A 15,742-nucleotide genomic window follows, 5' to 3' on the forward strand; every position below is an offset into this window, starting at 1 on the left:
GAAAATAAAGCATATAAATCACTTAACTACTAACTTAATTAAATTACTTGAATGTGATGGAATTTACAGTGAGGTTTTGTTAGAAGCTGAAAGCTCATCTATGTGCTGAAACACACATATTTGGCATCTTCTCATCTTTGCTGAAAGGCACAATGTCGTCATCTAATGTCAATCTCATTTTTAAAACTTGGAATAAAAAAGTAAATTTCATAATCACTCCTCAAAATTAATAGCCTACCTGGTTCAAGTAATAAGCACTCCTGTGGATCACTTGGGTTACAAACTTTTCCAGTACTGTAGATGGTGCTCATTGTATTTAGAATTGTGTTCAGCTGCAAGTTAAAGGCAACAAGCAATGTTAAAAATGGAAAATATGCTAAAGAGAATGCTAATGTAAAGATGTCCTTTTGGCCATGTGATTTTTTTATGCCTCAAAATACAGCAGTTCACATCTTCTTGCCAAGTATCTTCCTTTATGTAGAGTAGGAATGTCTCAGTTAAATTTCCTCACTATCAACTAGCACAGAGCCTTATAAACACGTAATAAATATATGTGGAGTGACTGAAATAAACAGATCTCCCAAAGTCCCAAGAACGTTTCCAACTGCACATGCACAGAGAAGTGCATTTGTTGTTTCATTCAGCATTCACTGAGTGCACATTTATTGAACATCTACTATGCCCTACATTCTGACAATTCTGACACGAACAAATCCTTGGTCCTCAAGGACCCCACAGTCATGGGACAGTGAGGCAGCCATGAAATCAATAATTACATAACAGAGTGACAAGTACTATAACTGCCACCAAAAAGTGATGTGGCAGTATGAGGGAGGGAGTGGATAAATTTATAAGCTGGAGATTCAAGAATGGCTTCAAAGAGAAGGGGAGAGTTGTGCCTTGGAAGAGAAGTAGGAATTGGTCAAGTAGAGAAAGGAGATGGAGGGCAGAGCCCAAAAGAAGGAAGGAGGTTGGGAAAGACAAGTCATTTTCAGGGAGTGATGACATGTTGAAGGAAACTGGAGTAGTGGTGCTGATTGAGGGAAGTAGAGGACGTGAGAATGGAGAGGTAAGCAAGGACCAGATCATGAGGGACCATCTATGCCATACTAAAGAGTTTAAACTTTACCCTGTCAGTAAAGGAAAGTAAGGTAATAGAGTAAAGCAGTGCTACTCAAAGTATGGTCCATGGACCAGTGCAAGTCAGCAAACAGTTTGTTTCCATTCTGTACAGGAATTGAGAGAATAAATGTTCATAAACTTTTAAAAACAATTTGATATTTCCAAAACATCTAAGCATGTGATCAATGAACTTAATCAAGTACTGATCTCTGGTAGGTTGGTAATAAAGGAAGAAAGGGAAGAAGAGAGAGAGAAAGGGAGGCAGGGAGGGAGAAAGAGAAGAAGGAAGGAAGGAAAGAAGGAGGGAGGGAGGAAAAGAGGGAGAAAGGAGAGAACCACAGATGATTTAAGAAGCACCAGATGAAAGTGAAAGACCGTTTTCCCTTCTCCTATTTCCTTCTTCCATTATTCTTTTGCTCTGCTATAAGAGTCATTATCCTAAAACATGAAATAGATCCCATGCTTAAAACTTCAGCAAGATCCCATAGTCCAAAGGAATCAACCCACATTCCTTACCATGGCACAAAAACCCTCATAGTCTCTTTCTCTACCTGCTTTTTCAATCTCGCCTACTTCCTCTCCATTGAATTCATGCATCCTTCAGTCCCCCCTCTTCCCTAACACTTTAAGCTCTCACACGCATTTCAGTGGCTTTCATTCCTGGCTACACATTAGAATTATCTGGAATCTTTTAAAAATACAATGTCCAGGTTCCACCTAGGCTAGATCAGGCTGTCTAGACTCTAAAAGACCAATGGGCAAAGTTTCACACGATGTCTTTGTGAAAAAGATGGGGAAGCATGGAATGCATAAGATAAAGTGGATTAGTGACTACTCGGATAATTGGATCCAAAGAATGCAGAATAAATATCAACTTGTAGGAAGATATGTGCCATATGGTTTCATCCTTGTCCTTATCATGCATTTTTTCTTTTTATAGATGCAGATGAGAACACAGAGTTCCAGAGGACAAGCAACTGGGAAAGAAGACTTTGATGTTAAATAGCCAAATATTTTAGATAAAAATATTTCAATAGGTTAGATCAAGGGTATGTAAACTATGATTTGCAGACCAAATCCTATCTGCTGCCTGTTTTTGTAAAGTTTTATTGGAACATTTGTTTATGTATTAGCTATGGCTGATTTCCCACTGTAACAGCAGAGTCAACTCATTGTGACAGAGACAATATGGCCCACAAAATCTAAAATACTTACTATCTTTCCCTTTACAGAAAAAAGTTTGCTGACTTCTGGGCTAGAGAGATGGGATGAGAGATGTTATTTTAACAGGAGTGAATATAGGCTTGCTTGAATTTGGACAAACTACCTACCTAAGAATAGAATTTTAAAAGATATCGTTTTAGAGCAACATTGGTGGAAGAGTTTTGAAGACTTCAATGACAGTGACATTGATATGAAGCAACCATGGAATCTGACTGTCAAAAAACCAAGACCAAACAAACAAAAACCTAATATAGTTCTAGACTGTCTTAGTAGATGTAGAGCACAGAGTACAGAACGTCAAATTCCTGCTCACCTCCACGCAGACCAGAACCAACTCAGAGTGTTGTGTTCAGTTCAAGGATACTGACAGAATGAAGACAGCAACTAGGACGGATTAGGGGACTCAAAACCATTGTATAGGGGAAAACTGACAGAGGGAAGGATGTTTAGCCTAGAGAAGAAAAGACTCAACAGTTTTGAAAAATTGGCTGCCGTCATTTATTTTAAGACTATTATAGGAAAGAGCAATTTGGCTTCAGAAGGCAGAACAAAGTGGAGGTAAAGCACTTAACACTCAAAGGAGGGAGTATGTTTCCATCAATTAGAGGGGCCCACATGTGGAGCTGATGTCTTGGAAAGAGGTGAATCACCCATCCCTAAAGCAGTTTGAACTGAGGTTGTCAGCCACTTGTTAAAGAGGCAGAGGAGAGTCAAGAGTGAAAGGGGAGAAGGATCAGACTGCATACAGGACTTCTCAAGCTTAACAATATAGACATTTTTCACCAGATAATTCTTTGTTGTTGGGGGCTTCCTTGTGCATTGTAGAATGTTTAGCAGCATCCCTACCCACTAGATGCCAATAGCAACCCCCCCTCTCACCAGTTATAACAACCAAAAATGTCTCCAGACATTGTCAAGTGTTCCTGGGGGGCAAAATCACTCCTACTTGAGAATCACTGACATAGACTAAGTGTATTCTTCAGGCTGTCTGGTCCTCAGGAAGGTGATCTCCGTATTGGGTGTCCATATACACCACAGTGCCCTGACAATCTCAATTTGACTCTGTGTCCCAAAATAATTATTACCAGTGTCTTTTTTCACTCTCAAAAGAATTCCAGTTTGGATGATAAATTATGTGGTCACCCTACCTTAGGCACAGAGCTCTTTCTAATGTCAGCATTACTATCTTTGCAGATAAAGGAAGCAGCCATGGATGATACTAATGTTTAATATTTCCAAAATATTTCAACTCTTGGGATTAGTGCTAGAATGTTCACATACTCGTTGGCTCTTGTCTGCTGAGAGCACTGATGACCCACTCTGCTGAAGGACCTGCAATTGACGCTTGACTGTGACATTCTGAATTTCTTCTAGTGGATAAGTTTTGGCAAGCTTGCACTGTTCTTCATAAAAGGCAGCCCATCTGGCCCCAGCTTCATTCTGAAATGACAGAAAATAAAGTTGAAGTCAGGATGGCACTGCTTGAACAGATAGAACAGAAAATATAGTCCACAGAACATCTGGTGCAACATCTCATATTTCCTGAGTGGTTTAGTTCTCTACTTTGCTGAAGGTCAAGCCTTAAGTTAAGAGTGACCAGGCCACTCTTTATCACTCTCTCTTTCTGGCCCAGTGCCTAGTTTTCCCAAGGGTCCTGTCCCCAGAACTGGAAGTGAATTCTCACAGATGATTCACATTGTGGAGCCCTGGAATTTATGGCCTTAGCTCTGTGATGTGGGTGAATGGATCAAGGATTCAAGGATGAATGCTCTAAATGGAGAGCCCGCTAGAGCTCAGAGTGGACTTAATGGGAATACAACTCCTCATGATGATGAGAACTGTAAGAAATGAGAACCAGTTTGCAGTAAGCTCCACAGCGCCATGACTTACCAGAGATTCTGACCTTAAATTATGATCCCCAAACAAGGCTGCCCAGAATATGGCCATTTTGTAGCCACGATGGTTTTCTGCCAGCAAAAGAAACCAACAAGCAGGTGATGATGCCAGGATTCACTTGCCCCCCATCTTGAACATCAGTAGGCAGGTGAACTTCTCCAGACTTCTCTAGTGCAGTCTTCTCTCAATGCACAAACTCATTTCCATTTATCAAAGACTAAGATGAGCAACTGCTTTGTACATTGTACTTCTCTAGACCATACATACAAAAGAGGTAGTGTATGAGGCAAGTAAGAGCTCCATGCTTGGAGTCAGACACCTCTGACTAGCTGTGTGACCTTGGGCAAATTACTTAGCCTCTCTGAGCCACAATTACCTTATTTTTAAAATGAGAGTAATAATAGGACTTACCTCAAGGGGTTGTTGTAAGGACAAGAAGAATTAACAAATAATAAAATGCTTATCAGAGTGCCTGATACATCCTAAGCATTCAAAAAACGTTAGCTGTTTTATGATTTACAGAAAAAAAAGCCCTTGTCCTTAACTTGCTTACAGTTTTATCAGACAGATAAGATATGCATCATGAGCATTTCATTAATGAAACATAAGAGCATATGATAATGTGTAAACTATGAGTGGGCCAAGCAGTTTCTGGTATAGGAAAAGAGAGACTCACGCAGGTGACAATATTTGGCCAAGCCCTCATGGAGGAGGTGGGACACAAGACAGACCTTAAAGTAGGTAGGAATTGGATGGGTATAGAGTACTTTGCACAATAATTTACCTCATTTGATCTTCTTAACAACCCCATGAGACAGAAAATCATTCTAGCTCCATTTTTCTTATGTGCAGAAAAGAGCTGAGAGAAATAAATAGAGGAGCTGGCAATCAATTGCCAGAGTCTAGATCCTAGATCCTGTGGTGGAAAGACTCTAAAGGGCTCCCATGACCCCTACTTCCTGGTGGTACACCCTTGTGTGTCCCTGCCCACCTGAGTGTGAATGGGAACTGTGACTCAATTCTAACCAGTAGAATATAGCAAAGGTGACAGGATGTACATGTTTATGTTACATAAGATTGTAATTTTTATCTTGCTGGAAGACTCTCTCTCCCTTGTTGACTTTATTGCAGCAAGATGCCATGTTGTGAGCTACTCTATGGATAGGGTTACATGGTGAGGAATTGAGGATAGCCTCTGACTGACCTCCTAAGGACCTCAGTCAAGTAGCATACAATGCTACAATGAATGCTACCATTAACCACATTAGCTTGGAAGTGGATTCATCCCCAGTCGAGCCTCAGATGAGACCACAGCTCAAGCCAGGACCTTGATTGCAACCTTATGAGACTCAGAAGCAGATCTAGCTAAGCTATGCCTGGACTCCTGACCCACAGAAACTGTGACATAATGTGTATTCTTTTAAGCTGCTAAGCCTGTGGTAATTTTTTACACAATAGATAACTAGTACAGATTCCAAAGGCAGGACTCCAGGCATGATTGCACTTGCTAGACCAAGGAATTTTACTTTTATCCCGTGAACACCACAGAGTCACTTAGGGGTTGCAAGCGGGCATGTGACATGATGGAAATGGTGCGTGGAAGTGACAATAATGGATTGGACAAGAGATGAAGAGGACAGTGGCAGTGAAATGGAAAACAATTTCTCTCTTTATTGAGCACACACAACCCCTCAGGAACTACTTTTCAATTAATCTTCACAAACAATCTTGTGAGGTAGTGGTGATTGTCTCCACTTCACAAATGAGGGAAATGAGGCACAGAGCAGGTAAATAACTTTCCCGAGGTCACACAGCTAGTAATGGGAGAACCAGAGTGTCAACCCAGATACGTTGACTTCCAAAGCTAATGCTCTTAACCATTGACTATAGATCGTATTCAACACATTCTAGTCTTCTCTCTAACATGCATGGGTGGGAAGGAGTGAGTTATGGAAAGAGGAGTTTGGTCTACAGCACAGACTCATCTATGCAACCCACCACTCACTTCTCAATCCTTACCCTTCTTCACCCAATCCGAGATGATTTTACTGTCAAGCAAAATTTCTGGTAAAACTTTGGTACCAAATTATAGGAATAATTTTATTCTCAATCTATTTTGGAAACTACTCACAATCCCCAAAAGGCCTCAATCTTAGAACATTTTTTTATTATACGACATATGGGAACTTTATTTATTACAACTATACTACAAGTATTATACTTTATAGCAGCAAAAAAGTTACTTTATGTTGCCTTGAATTTTGGCCTCTGAGGACATACTGTTCCATCCCAAGCTGTTCTTTTTAATATTATTTACAATTTATTCCATAGCCTCACTCTAAGGCTCCCAAGCCTAAGTAAAACTGACAGCTTAGCAGTTATGCAGAGAATCAAAGTCAGTTCATACATACCAACCAGATACCTTAGACAGTGGTCGATAGCTATATGTAATTTTTTGACCAGAACAATGAATGAAATGAAACATATACAGTCATTTACATAGCTACAGGGTTCAAAAGAAACCATTACAGATCAAATAAGTCGCATCCCATACTACCTCTGTGCAAAGGCAGGAGAGCAGCAACTAAAACAGCAAAAGTTTCCACAGCCATAGATAGGGGTTTGGGGTTAAGACGCACATTGTTCAGTACAATCACAGGAAATTAAAACCCTCTCTGACACCCTACCTATAACTGTAGTGGATACCATATTCTCATCCTGTGAAACATCCTTTATAATTTCAAGGACTGAAAGTCTAAATCCTATATTATATTTTGAAATAGTCAAAAAGATATCCTGCTCTTTTTGGTCCCAACTCCACGCAAATTAAATATGATGATTTCATTATGCTTTTACATGTTTTCATATGAGCTTTGCCTTAAGCTATAGGTCTGGTGGTCTCTATCCAAATTACAATAGTTTTATTTAAATAATTAAAATGTTTTTGTGGTAAGTTGTTTGAGATTTGAAGTATTGCTATCACATTTTCTCCTTTTCTATAGCTTATTATCCCCTGAACCAGGCTATACTTTTAGCAACCTCTAAACCATTTCTTCTCCTGTAGATATGAGAGTTCCCTGAAGACAGAAGATGAAAAACCGACTGGAACCTTAGCATCCACCCAGGAACTTGGAGCCCAACAAGCTCCCAGGAAACCCTCCACCCTCAGCTCCCATATGCTGGCCCAGTTTCCATGTATAGCCCTCAAAACCACATCAGAATCAAAGACAAAATCTGCCTTAGTTACTTTTCAAATATGCCTAGATATATATTTTAAAAAACACTTATTCTATTCCACAAAGTAGGTAATCTAAATTATAAGAATGTGAATTCTATCACTCTGCCTTGGGAATCAAAAACTTATTTTTTCTTCATTTTAGATGGGAGAAGGGGGTATGGATTACAAACATTTTAATTTTTTTCTGAATTTTATCTCATAGGGGAAAAAAACACCCCTGAAATTAGGTCCTGTCAGAAAGTGGCCCGCCATGTATATATTTGATATATATTGTAATAATAATATAGCATAAGTAACATAGCAAATACCATGAAAACCTCTACTCAGACTTAATAAATGTTGATGTTTTGTAATATTTGCTTCAGACATTTTTATTTGCTGATTATAGTCTATAATACTGTATCATATACTCGAAAGTTGCTAAGAGAGTAGATCTTAAATATTCTCACCACAAAAAAAAGAATGGTAATTATGTGACCTGATGAAGGTGTTAACAATGCTACCATGGTAATCACTTTGCAATGTATAAGTGTATCAAATCAACACACTGTACACCTTAAACTTACACAATGTTATATGTTAATTATATCTCAATAAAGTGGGGGAAAAAATGAAATAAAACCCCTTTGCTTTTTTTACTCAACATATTTTTTCCAGTTTTTCAAGCATATATAATTTATTCATTTTAACTGCTGTGTAACATTTAAATGTATGACCAAATCCAAGTTTATTTAATAATTTCTCATCTATGGATGTTTATTGTGTTTCCTGTTTTGAAGTATTACATTTTTTTTTTTTTTTTTTTTTTTTTTTTTTTTTTTTTTTTTTTTTTTTGTGAGGAGATCAGCCCTGAGCTAACATCCGCCAATCCTCCTCCTTTTTTGCTGAGGAAGACGGCCCTGGGCTAACATCGGTGCCTATCTTCCTCCACTTTATATGGGACGCCGCCACAGCATGGCTTACCAAGCAGTGCGTCGGTGCGCGCCCGGGATCCGAACCAGCGAACCCCGGGCCGCCGCAGCGGAGCGCGCGCACTTAACCGCTTGCGCCACCGGGCCGGCCCCTGAAGTATTACATTTTTTCCACAAACATTCTTGTATTAGGTTAAACCATATGAAATTGTCAATATTCAATTTTAACCTGCAAATATGGAAATTTCATAGGAGTCGATCCAAGTCAAGGTTTCTTGAGCACACAGGTGAGGCTCTCCAGGTGGAATCCCTAGAAGTGGAATTGACGGGTTAAAGCAATTTTCAACTTTGATGGATATTGTCAAATTTTGGTAAATCTGATTTTATGTCACCTCTGCACTTCATTATTATTATAATGTTATCTGCCTGATTATTAATGAAGTTAAACATACAGATGAGGTATGTAAACATATATATTCAAATCTCCTCCTCCATGAATTTGCTGCTCATATCTTTTCCTCATTTTTCTAGTGGATTTGTCTTTTTCTTATCACTTAGGAAAATTTTGTATATATTCTGGCTGTTAATCCTTTGTTAATTATATGCATCACAAATGTTTTCTTGAGCTCTGTTTCTTGTCTTTTGTGTGTGTGTGTTTATGATGTGTTTTGATGCACAGAAGTTTGTTTTTAATTCTAGTGCAGTTGATTTGATCAATATTTTTCTTCATTGCATGATCCTTTGTCTCTTATTTAATACACCCTTCCTAACCGAAAGTCGTTTAATAAGCCATTCCTAACCAAAAGTCACCTACATTTTCCTATAAAATTTCAAGTCTTGCTTTTCCTATTTAATCTTTAATCTATCTTAAATTTATTTGTGTCTATTGCATAAAGTAGGAATGACTTGAGCTTTTATAAAAGGGCCCTACAGATTTTTTAATTTGCTTCTTTTTTCTGGAGCTCTAGGGACCTGAACTAGTTTTTTCTTAATTTCTTGGCTCAATATTCCTGCACCATGCTAGTAGTGTAAATTCAATTTCCACACCTATCAAAAAACTCACAGGTGAAACCTGATTTTGATCAAGTCTCTAGATCAGGACTCTGTCCACGATCTGTTTTTGTAAATAAAGTTTTATTGGAACATAGTCACACCCATTTATGCATTGTCTGTGGCTACTTATGTGCTACAATGGCAGAGACAAATAGTCTACAATGGCAGAGTTGAACAGAGACCATAGGGCCCACAAAGCCTGAAATATTTACTATCCGGCCTTTTACAGAAAACGTGTGCTGACCTCTGCCCTAGACCTATATATTTACAGGAAATACAGGGGACAAAAGAGCATGTTAAGCAACATTATGGGACACAATCAGCAAATCCAGAAAGTAGGAGTTTCTTTAGGACCAGCAATTCAATTCTTCCACAAATAAATTGTAAAAAAAAGTGAGGGAAGGACTCTATAGATTAAAAGAGACTTAAAGTACATCCACCAAAACGATTGGAAGAAAAGAATCTTGTTAGATCCTTATTCAAATAAACCAGCTGAAATTTAAAAAAATATATGAGACAGAGTGCATTTGAATGTTGACTAGATATTTGATGATACTGAGGAATTATTGTTAAGTTTTTGACATAGTACTGTTATTAAGGTTGTTTTTAAAAATTGTTACTTTGAGAGCTACAAGGTGAAATATTTACACATAAAACTATATGATGTTTGGGATGTCCTTCAAAATAATCCAATAAATGTGGGGTTGGGTAGAAAAATAAGACAAGATTGGCCAAAGTGTTGATAATTGGTGAATCTGGGCAATGGGTATAAAGAGATTCAGTATACTAGTCTCTCTTCTTTTATACACGTTTGAAAATTTTTACGATAAAAAGTAAAAAAAATTCATACAACGAAATACTATTTGGCAATAAAAAGGAACAAAGTAATGATATATGCTACAACATGCAAAGTGAAAGAAGCCAGTCACAAAAGACCACAGTGTATAATTAATTCATATGAAATGTTCAGAATAGTCAAATCTGTAGAGACAGAAAGTAGATTAGTAGTTGCTTAGAGCTGGGGGCTGGTGGGAGGAAGAGTGATTGCTAATGGGCATGCAGTTTCTTTTTGGAGTGATGAAAATGTTCTAAAATTAGATGATGGTGATGGTTGTACAATTCTGTAAATATACTAAAAAACATTGAATTGTATACTTTGGTGAATTTTCTGGTGAGTAAATTATATCTCAATGAAGCTGTTGTTAAAAGCCCTCAATAGTAAAAGCAAAGAAAAAAATTACCTTATTCTCTAGATCCTATATCTAGATCTGAAATGCCATGGAACTGCTCCAAACCAAAGGATTTAGCCAAAATTTTACCCAGTTAACCTGGCACACATCAAGAAGCAGTGACAGTTTCTGACCACCAGACTGCCCTCTCTGGGTGTAGCTGGTGACAGCCTCGTGCCTGCCAGTGCTTGGATCAATAATTGTGCCATATTTGGGTATAATTAAACATATCATTTTGAGTTGCCCGAGTTTAATTTCACCAAAATTACATCACTAAACTGGGACATTATCAAGTTTTCATAACAAAGGAACACTAGTATGAACAAGGCCACTAATGCACTTGACTCATGTTAATCTTCCACACGTGGAATATATCCATTCACAACTGTTATGCACTGAAAAATCTTGGCTACGTCCATCTACTCCCTTACATTTCAAGAGACAAAGAAATAAGTGACTTGCCCAAGGTATCACAGCCAGCTCAGGAGAGTCAAGATAGCATCGTATTTCCTGAATTCCACTGTATTTGCAGCACAGTGATCTTTCCCCATCCTTGTACCTGTGTGTATTTGTGTGTGTTGAGGAGTGTGGGATGAACTCATTGGAGACAGGGATGAAGTCTACATTCTTCCCTTGGATATTGAATAGTAGTTTAAAATTATCCGGCTCTGAATTCACTGTGACCCCAGCCCTAAAGACATAGGAACAGGTTCAGGAATCAGGCGTGCCCAAGGACTCTAGGGGCCCCGGCAACTGGGGGCTGAAGAAGGCCTAGAAACCATCCAAAGGGTAAGTCTGGGCCTCCTGCTTTCTCTTCACAGCTTCTGATAACTCATCAAGAAATATTTATGAAGTGTTCTCAGAGACCTTCGGGGCTGCAACAGAGCAGTCTTCAACACTCACTTCAGCTGCATGGACAGGAGTTTGGGGCAGCTGTAGTAGATACTGCCAAATCCTGGAACAGTGAACCAGGATGTCTCTGCCAGCACTGAGATCCTTTTGCTCTCTTCCAGGGATAAAAATTGCCTAGGGACCTACTATGTTGCTAGAGAGCTTCCGACTTTGCAAAAAAAAATTAATCTTTTTGATTTACAAAGGTCTCCACTTCAAAAATCAAACCAACAGTAAACTTACAAAGAAGAGGCAATGCAAAAAAAGTAATATCATTTTACTGAGATGATAATTACAGTTTAATTGGTGACTATTTGATCTTAAACATGAGAAGTGCATTTGCTATAAAGCAAGGGAGGCAATTTACTGTATAGCACATGACAAGTGTTTGGTAATTAATTTTCCCTGAATTTATGAACGATTTAGAAACCTGTTTTGAATGAAGTTTTTTTCCTATCTTTTTCTGATGGACCTCTCCTAAGTAGGGAGTTTTTAGGACACTACACTGATCAAGTTTTGAGGCCTTCTATTATTTTAAGGTATATTCTCACAACTTGATCTAAGAATAGCCATACTACGTCAGATCCATTGGCTGACAAGCTCAATATTCTGATTCTGAAAGTTACACCAAGGGACAACTAGGAAATGGCAGATTGTCCTCAATAATGTCACCTTGATAGGAAACAAATATATGTGTCATATAGCCCATATTTCCCTTCCTGTATTAGTTATCCATTGCTGCAATAATACTATGTAACAAACAACCAAAAACCTCAAAGGCATAAGTCTTTTATTGTTTATGAGACTAGAATCACTGGGGTTGCCAGGCAGTTCTGCTGATCTTGGCGGGATTTGCTTACAACTCTGGGAAGTTGGTTTCTGCTGGGACAACTACTCCGTGTGTCTCTCATTCTTTAGCTAGCTAGCCCAGGTATGTTCTCATGGCAAAGGCAAAGGTGTAAACGACAAGCCCCATTATTCAAGTCCATTTCAAGCCTCTGCTTGCATCATGTCTGCTAACACCCCATTGGTCAAAGTAAGTTACATGGCGAAGGACACAGTCACATCATTTTCAGTTGGATGGCACTGCAAAGTGACATAACCTGGGGCATTGATATAAAGAAGGGTAAAGAACTGGCCCCACCAATGCACTTGACCATACTTCTTTACCCACGGTGGATCTACAGTTCTCACATTTGCTTAAATACTTCAAAAACCTATTTATAGTTTTTAATGTCTCACTTTTTTATATTAAAGAATGGCCTAGTTTTACAAGTCTTACCAGTTTTACCACTGGTAAGGTAAATAGCACCTCCTCCTATTTATGGCAAATTTATCTCTTTTGAGCTTTCAAAGGCACCACCTTTCTAGTATGAAGAGATTTGGCCAATACAATTGTGAACACTCTATCCTTTCTTGTTCCGTCTCAGACTAATTTTTTTTTTCTTTTTGAGTCAGGCTTTGTACAGCTAATTCTGCTTTCCCTCCTAACTCTCTCTGATCCTTTTAAATCATTCCAGTTGCTCTTTTTGGGGGAACTTTCTCCATTTCTAAAATTTTTTCTCTAAGCATAGCCACCAGCAGCATACCATACCTCAGCATCCTGCTCATCTTGGTACCTCTTGTAGCACCTACCACAGTGCCGATTTTATTAGCGGATCTCAGTACACGCGATAAGAGAATAGAAGGAAGAGCCCTTTCCCTCCCCGCCCATTGCCCCCGTCCCCAGGTAAACCCACACAGGTGCACCTAAATGCACTAATGCACTCTTCGCCACTGCTTGCGGAAGGAAATATTGGGCCCCATGCTTGCTTCCTGCATTCAAATGTTTTCACTTTCCTTTAAAGAGCCCGTACTTCCTGCAGTTTGCCCACACTTTGTGATTTATGCCCTTTCATTTCTGGCCTTTCCTCTAATCATCTGGTGCAATTCAAAAGTGATAGCACTTAATGATCCAGAGACGATTTCAACATCGCTACATCTCATTCTGTAACATGCCGTCTCAGCATCTGGGTGCTCAGCAGAACTGTTACATGTCTCTTCAGCAGTTCTAGCTCCCTCTCACACCAATATCAATGATATCTTACTATTCTCCCATGCTCCAAGCATCGAGCACTATTCTGGTTGTTTCGTGTGTTAATTCAGTCTTCACAGTAACCCTCTGAGGCAGATACGATTGTTCTTTTTCACAGATGAAAAAACTAAGGTGCAGAGAAGTTAATTAACTAGCTCAAGTTCACCCAGCTAGAAAGTAGTAGAGCCAGGACTTGAACCTCGGCGGTCTGGCTCCAGAGCTCTTAGGCATGATGCTGGTATACGTTCACCACCACCCACAAGACCGTTCAGCTGAGAATGAAAACAAATACACGATACACTACAGGCACCTCCAACAGAGAGCAAATAGAAAGTGAGGAAAAAGCAGCAATGAAAAGATGAAGAGAGGTAAAACTAAAACATGAGACAAGAAAAAAATGATCTCCTATGACAACACCAGGCTATCAAAATCTTCTGGATTTCTTGGAGCTTTAGAAAAATAGAAAAAAATCTCTTGGGGGATTTCAAATGAGGTAATAGCTCTCATATTTGATCTGTCCAATGAATGGCAGCAATTTAATTTAAACATGCAACCATTAATCATTTGAAAAAAATAAGCTTCTGAACGACATTTTTGAAGGAATGTGTTGCTGTACAAGTGCCACAAAAATCTTGTCTCAAATAATGTTGTTCAATTTCCCACACTAAATGTGTAAGAATACTGCTTTGGGACCTGTGAGAGAGAAATTCCTAAATCCTTGCACTTGTCAAACAAAGCATCTTGCTTTCCCAGAGCATTCTGAGATTTGTCAGAACTGGGTTAATCATGGTTTTTCTTGGAGGGCTCTGGAGGGATTCTGTGACCTTTGGAAGTCCCTCAGAGCTCCCTAACAATTAAGGAAGGAACTCCCAAGTCCAGCCTCACCCAACCCATGGTTAGCTTAATTACTAGCTAGCTCTTTAACCAAGCCTCCAGTTGCATTTTGCAGTTAATATATCATTCATAGAGGGTCTTTAGAGATTCCTGTTGACATTGTAGGCTTGAGGAAATTCACTCAAAAACCTATGGCATTTCCGTGAAATGCTCTGAAACCCTGACTGTGATGAGAATTATAGTGGTAACTTTATAAAGCATGTTCACTAGTTTTCAAGAATCTGGACCTGAGACCAGTGAATTATCTTGTAACAATTTTCCAAATGAATCCCAAGGTCAATTAAGTTTAGACATCTGGGACTCCAGAATCAGAAATACTGAGGCAAAGATCCAGCCTCACAGCTCAGAGCATTTCTTTGATTTCCCTTTTCAGTTTTATGGGCAGTAATCTAATCTGTAAGAAGCAACAAATATCCCTGTGTAGCCGTGAGAACTCACCATCTTTTGGACATTCTCGTCGGTAATATTGGTGTTATAACTCCAAGAAGCAAGTGCACTTTGATAAGACAGGTCTTCAGCTTCAGGGTTAAACTTCTCCAAAAATGTCTTGGCTAGTTCGTCAGTGGTGGATTGAGCAGCAGTCACAGCTACAAGGCTGAGAAGGAGCCAGGAGGAGCCTGACATCTTTCCCTCTGCACCAAGATCCCATCCACTGAGCAACTTTCCCGAGAGGAAAACCTCCTCGTGAGTTTTTTTCTCTCATCAGCCTTTGAACTCGGGTTGGGCACTGAGCAGGGAAGACAAAAAAAAAAAAGAAGAAGAAGAAGAAACAGTAAACAATCTGCTGAACCAACATAAAGTTCATCCTGGAGAGAACAGATATGTAAACAGATTTTAGAATGATTTTTAAAGTAAATCAAATAAACAAATGTTATTCATTAATCCTAGAGAATCATAGCTCTCCCAGCATTTTACGTCCAAATCAAAACTTGTACATTCGGTTAATATGTTCCTAAAAAACTGTTAAAGATACACTGAAAGTGTTATAATTTTACAGTGACCAAAGAAGTCTAGAATTAGGGATCATGGGGGTAATACCAGTACTTACATATTTTCCAGACAATTCCATTAATAGTCAGTTATCCCTCCTTTCTTTTTATTTCAAGTTCTTATTCGTAGGAAATCTCTACGTGGGTAACATTTTGTCTTCCTAAGCAAATGACTTTGCCTTTGCGGAATTTATTTTTTTCTTATAAGTTTTAATTTCCAT

General features: G+C 38.8%; 1 protein-coding gene across 2 annotated transcripts in view; it reads right to left on the minus strand.

Annotated features, from left to right (window-relative positions):
* The window catches only part of ACE2 (angiotensin converting enzyme 2), a 51,163-nt gene extending 36,007 nt beyond the window's left edge, over positions 1 to 15,156 (minus strand). For both annotated transcript variants that reach the window (XM_058535479.1, XM_058535478.1), the window contains exons 1-3: positions 14,971 to 15,156; positions 3,628 to 3,786; positions 239 to 332 (exon numbers count right to left, since the gene is read on the minus strand). In XM_058535479.1, coding sequence (XP_058391462.1) covers positions 239 to 332; positions 3,628 to 3,786; positions 14,971 to 15,156 — 439 coding nt within the window. The remainder of the gene's footprint in view (positions 1 to 238; positions 333 to 3,627; positions 3,787 to 14,970) is intronic.
* Positions 15,157 to 15,742: the final 586 nt, after the last annotated feature.

This window comes from Diceros bicornis, chromosome X (assembly GCF_020826845.1).
Source record: "Diceros bicornis minor isolate mBicDic1 chromosome X, mDicBic1.mat.cur, whole genome shotgun sequence".
Lineage (NCBI taxonomy): Eukaryota > Metazoa > Chordata > Mammalia > Perissodactyla > Rhinocerotidae > Diceros > Diceros bicornis.